The sequence below is a fragment of the Mchenga conophoros genome, linkage group LG15, assembly GCF_057382185.1.
Source record: "Mchenga conophoros isolate Kocher_MC1m ecotype Shallow Benthic linkage group LG15, M_conophoros_male_GT1.1, whole genome shotgun sequence".
Classification (NCBI taxonomy): Eukaryota; Metazoa; Chordata; class Actinopteri; order Cichliformes; family Cichlidae; genus Mchenga; species Mchenga conophoros.
Window position 1 is genome coordinate 19,055,659 of NC_140540.1, and position 14,493 is coordinate 19,070,151.

The following is a 14,493-nucleotide window of genomic DNA, read 5'->3' on the forward strand; positions in this document are numbered from 1 at the left end:
GAGTCTTTCAGTAGGCAAGTGTTGTTAAGATTAATTTGTGATTTATACAAGACTACAGGGAGAAAAAGGACATCCGTACTGATGAGCTGCTGTGTGAGAGTATGACTAACTTATTTTAATGTGGCTACTGCTGTTGCTCCACAAACACACAACTGCCTACATAGTTTTAAAGCAAAGATTACACTCTATGTTGTTGTAATGAAAAAAATTCTTTCTCTCTGCACAAGAGCGAACAGATTAACCAGAGAGCAAGAAGCAGAAATAACCTGCTAAGCCCACAATTTTTACTGTATAGGAATAATTTTACAATAAAATTGAAGGAAAATGTATCTTCTTCCAAACAATGTCTTTTTAAAAGCAGACACCTTATGCTGGTTGATCTGTACACATTTGACTAAGAGTGCCATTTAGCTGTTCTTGCATTAACTACTTCTTTTGACTCGCTTTAAAAAAAAAAATAGGAACAAAAATAAACACAGATCTGCAGAGAAGATTTTCAGGATGCTCAGGGTTTTTAAACCCGGTTGATATGATTCAGATTTTAAAAGCTGTTTTGAGAGAGCAGTGCCAAGCCAGTTTCAAAGTAAGTGACAAAGAAAGTAGAAAGTGGTAACTTGTGCTTTTTGTAAGTGCTGCTTCACACACAACAATGAAAAGTGATGAGGTATGGTGGATTTGAATGTCACCATCTAATTGTTTGATTTGAATCTCTCTCTCTGATTTGTTGATACTTGCCTAGATTTCTTTCTGTGTCATGCTTGGAATGACCTTTTCCACACATTCACCTTTTTGCTGTACTTGAACACATACACGGGGGCATCAGGTGCCACTCGATACTTTGATACGTAGATTGAATTAGTCAGTGATATCAATATATTGACCTTCTGACTGGTATATGACCCTCACCGTTACCTGCGAAGGGACGGCAACCTTCTAGCAGCTCTGTATTGTATGCTCTTGCTTTTCCAGTACTTGGCTTTCTCATATGTGCATGCATAAATATCAGTGAGCTCATAAGACCAGGCCAAGTTAATTAGTATTAAACTCCAAACTATTAGTATCACGACTCGCACCACAAATGTACCTTTAGGCCCGGCAGGTCCAACGTCTCCTCTTTCTCCCGGCATGCCATCAACCCCACCAGACCCTTTCATTCCCCGAGGGCCCTGGTTGCCTTTTTCTCCGGTAAATCCTGAAACACAAACAGACAATCATGAAAAAAAACAAAAAAACAAAACCTGCCTGTATTTTGCAACTGCCATTCTAAAAAGGCCAGAGACCCCACTCATATGGACTATTTTGTACACTTTCTTCTGTTACTGGCAGCCAGAATGGAGCTACTGAGTCAACAGACAGGCAAATTTGATGACACACTGATTCTTCAGCTTGCAGATCTGTACTGCAATTCATGTGGAAAAAGAAAAGATGTGGAAGAATGGATGAGGATGAAAAGAATTGTAAACTCTAGAGGGGAGTGAAGATTTTATCGCCTGAGTGTCAACACTAACTGAACCAGACTGGAACATACTTGATCTAATCATGGTTTTCATTAGCTGTAATGTGGATCCATGGTGTAAATAAACAATTACTGAATTTCTGTTAGGGTCCAGTCATCAGGTCTCCCAGTCCTATCTATGTCATTCCAACACAGCAAACAAACTCTATATTATTCTTTAAAGTGTATTAAGGTTTTGGAAGTCCTGTTAATATTAGTCCTGCTCATGTTCCACCATCTGGAATACACGAAAAACATCTTTTGTTTTGCTCCTAAAACATATCCGCTCCATACCCTGTGGCATACAATGAGAACATTTGTTTAGAGTAAGCACAGTGAAATGTCTCAAAATTAGTGTGGTAATGAGTTATTGATATTGGACGCCGCTGAGGTGAGAGAAATCTTTTTAAAATGTCGCTGTGTTCTGACACGCTCTGATTACACTGTTGTGACTGTTCAGAAATAAGAATAAAATAATTAGGCATTAGAGCCAGAAACGCAAAATAAACCGATGATGGATGAGGCCATATAACTCAGTTCAACTCAAAAACCCACTGGGAAAATGCTATCTATCATAATTGGGATCCAGGGCAGAAATGTTCTTTTTGTTCTGCAGGCGAGTCCAACTGGACTGCTCCACATGTCAAGCGTCCTGCTGGATGTGATGACACATTCCTTTGGCTTCGGTGCAAGTGGAGCAACAGAACTCCATGTAGCACAATATAAACACAATGTGTAGATCTAGGTTATTAGAATTGATTATTCTTTTTAGAACTGGAAACAACAGTCAACATAAAATAAACAGATAACATAAACTAACATTGCTAAGGTCATTAGTTTGAACAATAGGCAAAAAAAAAAAAAAAAAAATTTGAAGAATAGGCAGTGTTGGGAAGGTTACTTTACTCAATGAGAGTAACGTATTCTGAATACTTTGGATTACTTAATATATTATCAAGCTTTTTACAACTACATGAATGTACTATTGCTGTGTGATTTATTACTATTACTGAATGATATTCGCCATACCAATACCAAATAGATTTTTAAATCTTAATATAAATGAGTAACAGTAGGGTGGACATTAGTTAAGGCTGCACGTTTTGCAGCGATCTCCTATAGAAAACTATTTTGCGCATATATAAAACAGGTCCGGGGCTCGGAACCGTAGTAAAGGGACCTCTGGCTAATAAGTCGGGTTTGTGTCGGTTCGTAGCCGAAAATTAGCTTTACTTTGTTGTCTGGGTCAACTTTGCTAGCGAGAGACAGAGAGAGGCATTGAAAGGCTGCTCCAACGGAACTTATTGTTTCGGAGGAAAACACGAACACGGTGTACAGTCGAGTCTTAATAGCTTACTTACAACTGGGCTCGTCAGGCAGTCTTCTTGGCTGCAGTGGTTATTATTATATTTACATGCTTCCAGCTCCCGTTTCGGCTCGATGACAACTCGTACTTTTCGACTCTCCCTTTTCTCCCTCCTCGCGCTCACAGACACATAGCGGGTATGGCAGTCCATTCTCCCTGCAACACGGACTACACTGCCCATGAGGCTACATTCTTTAGGGCTATGCCTGTAACACTCTGCCTATTGCCTTCATATTAAGTAATCTTTGTGAATAATTTTTAAAAAAATTTCACGTATTTTTAATACATTTACAGTTAGAAAGTACTGCATCTGACTGAAGAAGCGAAAGTATTTATCAGAATTAACATTCTCTTAGTGGAAGAACAGCCTCAGAATTGGACCTGTAAGCTTGTGTGGTTGACTTTCTTCTTGGTAAACACAGTAAAAAGATATATAACTTGGATTTATAAGAGACGCACCAACATACAAGTAAACGTATTTCACGTTGTGTTGTACATGGAGTCCTCAAAGTGTTTTAACATTTCAACACAATGTCAAATGCAGTTTGTCCCCTATGCCCAAAACAAGAAAAGCAGAACTGAACCAAGATTCAAGGTTATGGGAAGCTTCAGTTTACAAGACACCAAGTTCCTGTAAAGAGCTAATGTGTGTAATGGGATTCATAAAGACTTGACATCAGATTGTGTCACATGCATAAAAAATATTTATTTTCATAGTATGGAGGGAGAAAATGTGTGTTTCAGGAGTGTTTGGTGAAATAGATGATTAAAATTCCCCGTTTTCACCACCAGAAGTGCTACACAGCAATGATTTTATGTATAGGCCACTGGTTTGTCTATTTTCTCAAGATGATCTCTAGTTTTTCAGGATTGTGTGTGTGCTACAGTAGTAATCATAAAGTATGAATCAGAAATTGTTCAAAATAAATTTTAAGCTGTAAGTTGACTTAAGTTTACTGTACATATTTTGTTTTTGATAATAATGTTTGTGAATAAAACTCCTGCTATTCATTTTTATTCTTAAAACTAATTTGAGATAATGGCAGGTTTAGGATATACTGAAAGTATTTATTTCACGCGGATAACATATTAAATGTTTCGCTTGAGTAAATCTAAAATTTTAAGAAAAAAACGTCACTTTCCATTTGATGGCAGTAACATGTAAGGAAGTGGTATAAAAAAACCCAGCACATTTTCTTAGCTTAAACATTTGATTTGTTTTCTGTTGTTAATAACATATAGGTTTATGTCACTTGCAAACCATTCTTTTTGGGAACTAGAATAATCCATATACCACTCCATCTGTTGAAATACAAAACTGTCATTCATGACAGTTAAACTGTAGTTTTTGTTTTGTGCTTTATTACTGCTAACATTAACAAAGGCTGATTGACAGTCATCTTGTCTAATTGGTAGTCCAAGTAGTCAGTGGGTGCAACGCATGAAGGAAGGAAGTAACGTGTCAGCAAAACTCACACAGCAGGAGGCAGAAAATGTATTCAGTAGATTTGTTAGACCTCAGGGATGCAAAGAGCCCGCTTCGGTAAGAAACACTGCATGTTGTTAACTGTCCTCTTTTAATTGGTGAAGATGTTCCCACACTGTTTTGGTCTGTTCAGGTTGGATTTTCATAGTCTTTTGTAAGTTTCTTTATGTTTGTATTTATTTAAAAAAAAAAAGGATATGCATGTTAACAAGCACTTAAAGTCATCATGCACATATGTCAGATTTAGCCACACAAGCTAATCTATAGTCTGACAGGCTGATACAATATTAGATTAATCAACAAAACCAAACATTGAGAAGCATGTGAACATAAATAAAAGACAAAAACACATACTCCTATAACAGATTAAATTGTGTAAAATTGTATGTAGCAGGATAGTAGTAGCGTAGTATATTTTCTCAGTTGACCAGTTTCCATATTCAGTGAAAACCACCTGCAGACTGTATCGCTAAGCTCTCATCCTGTCTTTGTGTCTTTGGACTATTAAATCTGAATTAATATGTTTTTCCATTTTATGCTGTACATCGTATTATGATTGCTTAGACTTATTTGGTGTGGTCTGGTATGACCTGCAGGAATTCTTGGTTGTTAGAAATGTTAAGAATTTAAGGAAAATAGCTTTAATTGAGTCAAACAAAAACAGCTGAACCCAAACGGACTTACTGCTACTAACTGTTTTGATTAAAAACCATCTCCCCTCTAAAAAGCCCTTTTTCACTGAAGTTAACATTGGGGGTTTCATTTTTCTGTCTTTGCTTTGGTCTTGCAGAGGGTTTGGTTCCATTCACTTTGCTAGATTCTTACAAATGTTAGGCCTTTGTAAACACTGACGTTAGCAATTCTTTTTTTTTTTTTTCACTTTTTCCTGGAACTATGGGCTGAGATGGGAGGGGGGGGGGGTCCCCTTTCAACAGGAAGATAATGCTTCTTGGAAATGTTCATTTTCAGCCAGGGAATGTGGATGGATGATGACAGGAGACAACCTGAGGGGTGATGATTCAAGAGGTACCAGGCTGAAAGGGGGACCCAGAACATCTGGAATCATGATGTTATTGTTTGTATCACACCATATCAATGAAAAATAGCCATGTCATGTTTTGGAGCTGCTCACTGTGAATGCATGATGGTTTAAGCTGTATTTTTGGGGGAATTACCTGCAAGACTAAGACAGATGACACGTCTCACTGGCCCTGTGTAAAAATAAATCCCCACCCAAAGTCTGCACTTTGTTTTCTTAAGCAGCTTTATATGACCTTTAATTCTTTCCACTCATAGTGTTATGAATGCAACTGCATGTAACATAACCAGAGGGAGCTTAAAAACAGAAAGTGTCTAATTTTTCATCTTTCGTGTCACTCAAACATAAATCCTGGTATTCCAAAAAAGTCTTGTATCTCTTAAATTTGAGATATTCACATATATAGTTTAGCAATATTTTATAGATCATATGGAACTTTTTTTGTGGAACCTTCACGCCAAGACCCTTCCTTACCCTCCTTTCTTTTTTGTGTTCAGATAATTTGCACGCGTCTTCCAAAGCTGGGAAACTACATCAACTCCCACAAGTTAAGCAGATCAGGATGAAGGTTTGAAGTATTAAATCCATCTATTTTTTACATTTCTATACCTTCTACTTGAAGGAAGATTAATCTAGATAAAATACAGATAAGGACTAGATAAGTTTATTTTAACTAGATAAAAATAAACTTCAACATATCTTCATGAGGGAACAGTTTTTTTTTTATCTGCTTTTGTTCACAGGCATGTTTAAATGTTTTTCAACATCCTGAAATCACCACATTCTGAGTTGCTATTTTAAATGCTTAAACAGTTCAAAATGAATATACAATATGTGCTTTTAGAGAGAGTTTATCAATCTGACTCAGGTTAGAAACTTCTTATGTGGAGAAAAGCTGGTCAAGACAAAAGGATATAAAGGATATAAAAAACAATGTAGGAAAATCACCAAACGGCCAGAGTAATAAATCATTAGAATCAAGTTGTTTGGATGCCTGCTCAATCATCCAGGTAAGGAAATCCCAAAAAAGTGGATTCTGTTCATCTGGATGTGTTTTCAATTGACTTTTTCAGTTTGACTTCTTCAGTCTCCTGAAGAAGTCAAACTTTTCTCCCACTGAAAACACTACATCCAAATAAACAAAATCAACTTTCTGGAATTACGGAATCAAGTTATTTAATCGTCATGGGATTTGTGACACCTTTTACGGACTAATTTTCTATTCATCCATCCATCCATTCGCTTCCGCTTATCCTTTTCAGGGTCGCGGGGGGCGCTGGAGCCTATCCCAGCTGTCATAGGGCGAAAGGCGGGGTACACCCTGGACAGGCCGCCAGTCTGTCGCAGGACTAACACACAGGGACAGACAACCATTCACACCTAGTGGCAATTTGGGTTATCCAATTAACCTATCCCCACAAGCTGCATGTCTTTGGACGGTGGGAGGAAGCCGGAGTACCCGGAGAGAACCCACACAAACACGGGGAGAACATGCAAACTCTACACAGAAAGACCCCGGCCTGATGGTGGAATTGAACTCAGGACCTTCTTGCTGTGCGGCAACAGTGCTAACCACCGTGCCAACTAATCCGCTAATTTTCTATTGGAGCAGTAATTGAAAACTTCACTATGAAATGTTTCTCAATAAATGGCTGGTCATACTCACCTCTCAAGCCAGTCAAACCAGGAACCCCAGGGGGGCCCAATTCTCCAGTGTCCCCTTTCTCTCCCTTAGGCCCTGGAGGTCCTGTATAAAGAAGAAAAAAAAAATTGTAATAAATAACTTGAATGCTGCAAGACAACTTGTCTTCAATAGGAGGCATACTTCTTTAAAGCTTTTCTCTCTTTTTTAAAATGTAAAATTAAGTAATATGTTGACAAAGAGACAAATCATCAGTTTGTTAGTGATTTTATGTTTATGTTATTATGCAAACAAAGATAATCCCATTTAAAACAGAACTGTTTTGTAATGATGTTGAGTCAGAAACATAGATTTAAGTAATATAAATAATGCTTTTCATGTTGTGTCTACATGTGATGTTTCTGTTGCTTTACTAAAAGATATAACAGAACTTTGAATGAAAATAAGTCACCTGTTATCTTGAGGTCTGAAAAAGGCTACAAATAACTTTTTTATTGATGACCTGCTGAGGAAATATCTTTTCTTGGAGATTAAATAAGAGCTTTTTGATTTATAGAAAGTGCATTAGGGTTAATCATACATTAAAAGTATGCTTTATGGTGCCTTCATTATTATTATCTAGCATGTTGGATGAGGAACATGTAGATTATCCCTTGAGAAGTTAATACATGGAACCAGACCTTTAATGCAGGCAGATAATAACTTTATTCATGTCACAAAACTATATTTATATTTATTACAGAGCCTATCACACACAAAAAGTGACATATCTGGCAAATGAAGGCCAAAGTGGGTCTTACAACTGGGCTAGGGCTTCGGTCCAAGCATTTGTTATACTTGGACGACTCCAGAGACTGAGTGAGAAAAGTCAAATAAAGAGAGAAGGAGAGCGAGAGGAGAGATATGGCTACAATGAAAACCACATGTTAAACAAGGTGGACCAGAACTTGGCTTGTGGGAAAGCTGAGAAATCTGAGGACCTGTTAGTGTCCTGTGGTTCTGATCCTTCATGACTCTAATTTGCAGATTTCTGATTTAAAGAATAGGTATAAGCTGCAAAAACACGGTCAAAAAATCCTCAACTAGTGGGTTGAGGATTTTGTATTTTTGTCTCCCAATTATGACAAATTGCTATATAAAATAAAATACAACAATTAAAACAGTATAAATGGATAAAACTAAATAAAAGCAAGCCTTCACAAGTTAGTCTTAGGATCTGTGGACACCGTCGATACCTTTAAAAAGAAGTTTAGGTCCAATGAGAGAGAGTTCCACAACCTGGGAGTCACAATCACAAACCTGCATTCTGTTTTTTGTCCTTAACCTGGACCTTTGTACAAGCAACAAGCACTGAATAACCTAGTAGTTACTTATAGATGTAGTAGATCACTAATATAGGGACAGATCTGAATGTGATCCTCGAAATCTTAAACTGAATCCTAAACTTTAACATAAAGAGGTCAGAATCAGTGTCACATGGAAGCTTTTGGTGCACCTGATGAGAAGACTTGCAGCAGCATTCTGTACTATTTGTAAGTGATCCAGGGATGATTTTTGCAGGCATAGGAATAATGAATCACAATAATAAGGGCATGATGAAATAAAAGTATGTGTAATCAGAATATACTTAATACTGCCAATGTTCTGCAGATGATAAAAACACATTTATATAATACAGCCAACATTCTTATCAAAACTCAATGCCTGATCAAAAGTAACACCCAAATTTCTCACAGTCAGGAGAACTGAACATGAAATGCGTCCAAAATTCTCAATAAGTGTGGAAATGAAGTTGTCAGGGGCACAGATAAGAACCTTCGTTCTTATGTTAGTATTTAAAGACAGATGTTTGGCTTCCATCCTGTTCTTTATAACATGGATGCAGTCCTGAGGACAGAAAATTTGGCTACATTCTGGGGTTTAAATTAAATGTACAACTATTATCTGTGTAACAATGAGATGCCTTCAGAGGTATTCAGGATGTGTCCAAGTGGACGCATATACAAAGCAAACAAGACAGACCTCAGAACCGTACCTTGGGGCACACCACAAAGTAAAGTTACAAGAGTGGAAACAAAATTAGAAGAAACAACTGAAAAGCTCTTGATATACTCGAATATATTAAGAGCTTAAGTCTCTTAATTAGAATATCATTATCAGCTGTGCCAAAAGCAGCAAAGTCAAACGTGGCCAAAAGAGTCGACTTTATGGCTTTTTAATTGTGAAAATTGCCAAGAAGGACATGTATTTTGAACTTCCATCTCAAGAGAGTCTGAATTTCCTTCTGAATGTGAAATGTAAATGTTTTTAAAAAGTACTTAAACCTCTTAATAGGTTATTAGGGAATAGTTTAATTGGATGGGTGCACTTTAGATTGAACTGGACTGTGTGCAGCCTCTGAACCAAAATGAGTTTGACACCATTAAATTAGTTGTAAAACTGACATAAATTAAATTGGCTTGATTACAGTTGATAAAAATACATCAGGCATTTTAAAGTCATGACAGGCAGATGACCAAATGATGAATTGGAATGATGAAAAATTGGCTAACTGATCTGTAACAAAAACTATATTTAAATGCAGTAGTTGTTAAATTAGGCAAAGGACTGAATCTACCAAGTGTACATAAATATTTTAGAAAGTGATGTGTCAGAAAAGGTTTCCATTAAAGCCTTTGTGCACACGTCCTGAGCTGGATTTGCCATAAATAATACCCTGTTCACTCAGTCAGTAATTCCTTAGCAATTTTCTTTAATCCCACAATTTTTCTTTGGACCCACACACACATGTATTTTTTTTTTCAAAATACTGACAACCCAACGCTTACTTCAGCTTTAGGCAACCAGAGTACAGTCCTTTTAAAAAAAAAAACCCAAAAAAACAAACTACAACCTTATTGCTTCTATTGGAGTTACTGAAGGTAAGAAGCAGCATGCTGACTTTGCAATGTTCAGAGAAACTGCTAAAACCTCAGAAGCTACGTCTCAGACACTATAAGCCACAGTTACCATGTTAAATGTTAAAGTTCATGACAGTAAAATTAAGTAAAATTAAGGCGGATTTGGAAGTGTTACCAGAACAAACTCAAAGTGAAGATCCACTATGGCTAGCACACAGCCTATAAGCACATAGTTCATGTCAGCATGGTGGTGGAGAGGGGAAGATTTGGGCTTGTTGTGCAACCACATGACCAGGACCTGGATACAGTCATTGAGTCAATCTTGAACTCCTCTACATGCCAAAGAATTCCAGAGTAAAATGTGAGTCCAACTGTCCGACACCAGCAACAGGACAATGATCGCCAACAAAATGACTGAAAGAGGAAAAGGATCAAGTTGTTGCAATGGCCCACAGTCCAGATCTCCACTCTGAAAATAGGGATAGCAGGACCTTCAGAGAGCTTTGCATAAACTGATGCTGCAATGGCAATGAACTAAAGCAATCTTAAAAAGATGTTATAAACGATTATTTCACTGTATAGTCTTGTGAAAACTTTGTTTTTCACATGACTGAGACAGTTTTGCCTTTCTAGGTTGGGTTAAGTTTAGGTTTATTACATATGATGGCCCAGACCTTATAGGGATAGAAAGATTTGCGGCTAGTAAGCAATAAATCAATACATTTGAAAGGAAGTACATCTGAGCAGGACATGCTGCTCATGTCTGAATCCCCATCACATCCACTCATAGTAACAAAAATGCACTGACACCAGCCAAAAGGCTTTTGGCTTTTAAGCCTAATCTTTTGAGAAGACATTTTACTCTGGTGGTCTGTAAAAGTTTGTTTAAGCAGAGTTTCACATTAATAATCTTCTGGCTCTCGAAGACACTAGTCAGCTGACAGGGTTTCAACAATAACAAGCCCAGTGGCCCCTCCTGGATCAGCCTGAAAACATCTGACAGCTCGGTCCAAGAATGCAATTCCAGTGAAGAGTTCAGGCGCCTCCGTCCAATATCCAGTCTTGTTACAAATCTGAAGTGTGGCCCAACAGCTGTTTTGTCTACACATGTGCAGTCCAGAAAAAAGATCATCTAATTTACCACAATAACAAATGACAAAAGGCATCACCTGTGTTGATGTTAGTTGAGAATGCTTTGCTTCTTTTATTGATTTGCTTTCCTTCTTTTATTGATATTTATTTTTATTTTTTTCCTTTTATTTTTTTATCTTTCTTCCGTATGAGCTTACCTGCGATAGCTTCTGGACACTGGACACTTATAGATCATTAGGACTAAAGTGTTCTTAACAGTTCTTAACGTGTGTCTGTGGCCTACACACAGCTGAAGCCTGATTACAGCGTCTGGGCACCGAACAGCCTCAATAGCCTGGAAAGGTGCTAACCGCTAGGCTAACTAGCAACAAGATGCCTTCCCTCTCCACAGATGACTACCACAGCCTCCTGCAGAAGATTGCAGTACTGGAGACAAAAAGTCATCGCTTAGAAGTAAACGTGGTGGTAAATGGACTGTGTGGAAATGAAACAACCTTGCCTTTGATTCAAAACAATGGTGATGAGCAAGCTAGTACACAGCTAAGGAGCACAGATAACATGACCAAGAAAGTAGACTCTGTGCATTATAATAAATCCTCAAGCGATGATCCCCCCTTGGACTGTCTTGGTGCAAAACCAAGACATAAATCATGTCTCCTGGAAGGGGGAGGACGTATCACAGGCAGGGCACAGCGAGCTGAAATCTCTGAAACTGACTGGCTTTCACTTCCTACGAGACAGAGAAGCTCTTCTACCCCTGTATACGAGAGGAAACAGGACTGGACAACCGTGAATAGGAAGGTTAACAACAAACCTCCAAAACAACTGAATGTCAAACTGCAGAACAGATTTGCTCCACTATCAAAGGACCCTGGATCTATATCGGACAACCATCCATCTAAAGTAGCGAAGTAAGGTCTGAAAATCTGTTGAAAAGTGAAAGGCCACAGGGAAAGCTAAAGGCTAGGCCTGAAACTCTGATTGTGGGTGACTTTGCCGTAAAGGATGTAAAGGATGTGCGGTAAGAACACTCTGTCTCACAAGTCCTCTGCTTTCCTAAGGATACGGTCAAGAACCTGAAGGAGAGAATTCTTCAAATTGCAGATGAATATCCAACTGTGACAAACCTTGTTCTGCATACAGGGTCAAACAATGTGTCCAAACAACAGTCGGAGGTTCTGAAACGGGACTTTACTGGATTATTAAGTACTGTAAACTATCTGAATGCAGCTGTATTCATCAGTGGACCTGTACCGCCCATCAGAGGAGGGGACGAGAGATTCAGGAGGGGACGAGAGATTCAGCAGGTTGTTTGCACTGAATAAATGGCTTATATCAGCATGTACTGACCACTCAGTGCATTTTATCAAGAATTTTAATATTTTTGGGAACACAGGCATCTGTTTAAAGCAAATGGATTTAATTTTAACAAGTCAGGGGTGAAACTGTTCACCTCCAACTTGTTTTATTCCATACGTCATCCATCTGTGCTTGGTGCCAAGGCTGAGATGAACGAGGAGTTATCTCATAAAGAGGAACAAACAGTACTCCAATAACAGACAAAGCCCAGCAGAAACCTTGAGGAGGATCCTCATCTGCCCCCACCCCAGAAGAGCTTCAGAAAGGAGAGACATCAGAGGCAAGAAGAGGGGTCCCTATTTGCCTCCAACTCTCTCAACAACACCAACGACCAGGACCAGGGACCACGACCTTCCCCAGTCCCCCAAACCCCTGACAGGCCATCACCCTCCTCCCCCTCCCTTTCTCCCTCCTCCCCACACCTGAAATTCACTGAGGAGATGATGGAGCGGGTCAATGCTAGGCTCAGATCTACCCCCCGGCCCAATCCCTTTTTGTCCCCCATAAACCCCCCACCGGAGCAGCCAAAGGTTCGCCATCGAGCCCCGCCCTCAACAGAGCAATCGAAGTTACATTGCAGAGCCTCGCCCCCCTTAGTTCCTCCTTACCACCTTCATGCCCTGTCTCCGCAGTCTGATGTGTGATGTGTGGAGGGTCTGGGCTGCGAGGATTATGGCAGTGGTGACTTTTCCCAGGAGAAGCTGGGACCCTGTTTACTAGAAGGTTTTAAAATTTCTGTACTTTTAGGTGACAGAAGGAGACATGTGGCCTGGTCAAAACACAGAGAGCTGCACTCTAAAAAATCTTTAAATATAGTAAACATACCTTGTGTGCCATAGACTGCTCCCAAACACGAGGGGACAAGTAATGCCCTAAAACACTTAAGTTGGCTTTATTAAACGTTAGATCTTTAGCTGGGAAAACATTTTTAATTAATGATTTAATCACTGAGCACAGCCTTGAGTTTATGTTTTTAACTGAAACTTGGTTGGACCAAAGTAACAGTGGAGCTGTTCTCATCGAGACGACCCCTCCTAACTACAGTTTTATCAGTGAGGTCAGGGCGAGCAGGAGAGGAGGAGGGGTTGCTGTCCTATTTAATGAATCATTTCAATGTAAGCAGCTATCTCCTGGAAGTTTTCAGTCTTTTGAATATGTGGCTTTACAGCTGAAGGCCCCATCCAAAGCTGTGTTTCTTAATGTTTACAGGCCTCCCAAATACTGCACAGACTTTTTTAATGACCTCAGTGAACTGCTGTCTGTGATCTGTGTTGATTTCGACTGTGTAATTATTGTTGGGGATTTTAACATCCATGTGGACAACCCTCAGGACAAAGGGACTAAAGACCTGAGTAACACTCTGGGCAACTTTGGGCTGACTCAGCATGTAACAGAGGCCACACATAATAGAGGACATACTCTTGACCTACTGATCTCCAAAGGCCTGAGCATTTCAAAGGTTACTGTGTCTGATGTGGGCCTGTGTGATCATTACTGTGTTTTCTTTGAAAGTAAAATCTCAGCCCACACAAATATATCAACAGCAGTGATCACAAAACGGTGTATAATTGAAAACAGTAGTGAGATCTTTAACCAGGTCTTCCCATTAACACCTGGCCTGTCCAGAGGTTCAGTCAATGAGCTCGTCAATAGCTTCAGTGCTAAAATGTTAAATGTAATGGACACTATTGCTCCCATTAAGGTGAAGGTTATCTCTGGAAGGAAGAAGTCTCCATGGAGAAACTCCACACTGGTGAAAAATGAAAAAAGAGAGTGTAGGAAAGCTGAGCGCAGATGGAGAAAAACAAACCTCCAGGTTCATTATGACATCTATAAAGAGAAACTTCACAATTATAATTTACAACTGAGGAGTGCAAGGAGGTCCTACTTCTCTGACATCATCACCAAAAACAGTCATAATGCTCGGGTCTTATTTTCTACAGTTGACAGGCTAACAAACCCTCCTGTGTCAGTGGCAGCTGAACTTCATTCGACCATGGCCTGCAAGGACTTTGCCAAATCTTCACAGACAAAATCCAAAAAATTAGACAAGCAATTGGTACATCAACAGCAGATCCAGGATATGTACTGTGTCCACCAAAAAACTGTTTAAA

The 14,493-nt window shown here is 39.0% G+C and overlaps 1 protein-coding gene across 1 annotated transcript in view; it reads right to left on the bottom strand.

Moving 5' to 3' along the window:
- scara5 (scavenger receptor class A, member 5 (putative)) overlaps window positions 1-14,493 on the bottom strand; it is a 104,706-nt gene that overhangs the window by 37,319 nt on the left and 52,894 nt on the right. The window contains exons 8-9 of the mRNA XM_085246781.1: window positions 7,053-7,133; window positions 1,085-1,192 (exon numbers count right to left, since the gene is read on the bottom strand). Of these exons, the coding sequence (XP_085102907.1) occupies window positions 1,085-1,192; window positions 7,053-7,133 (189 nt within the window). The remainder of the gene's footprint in view (window positions 1-1,084; window positions 1,193-7,052; window positions 7,134-14,493) is intronic.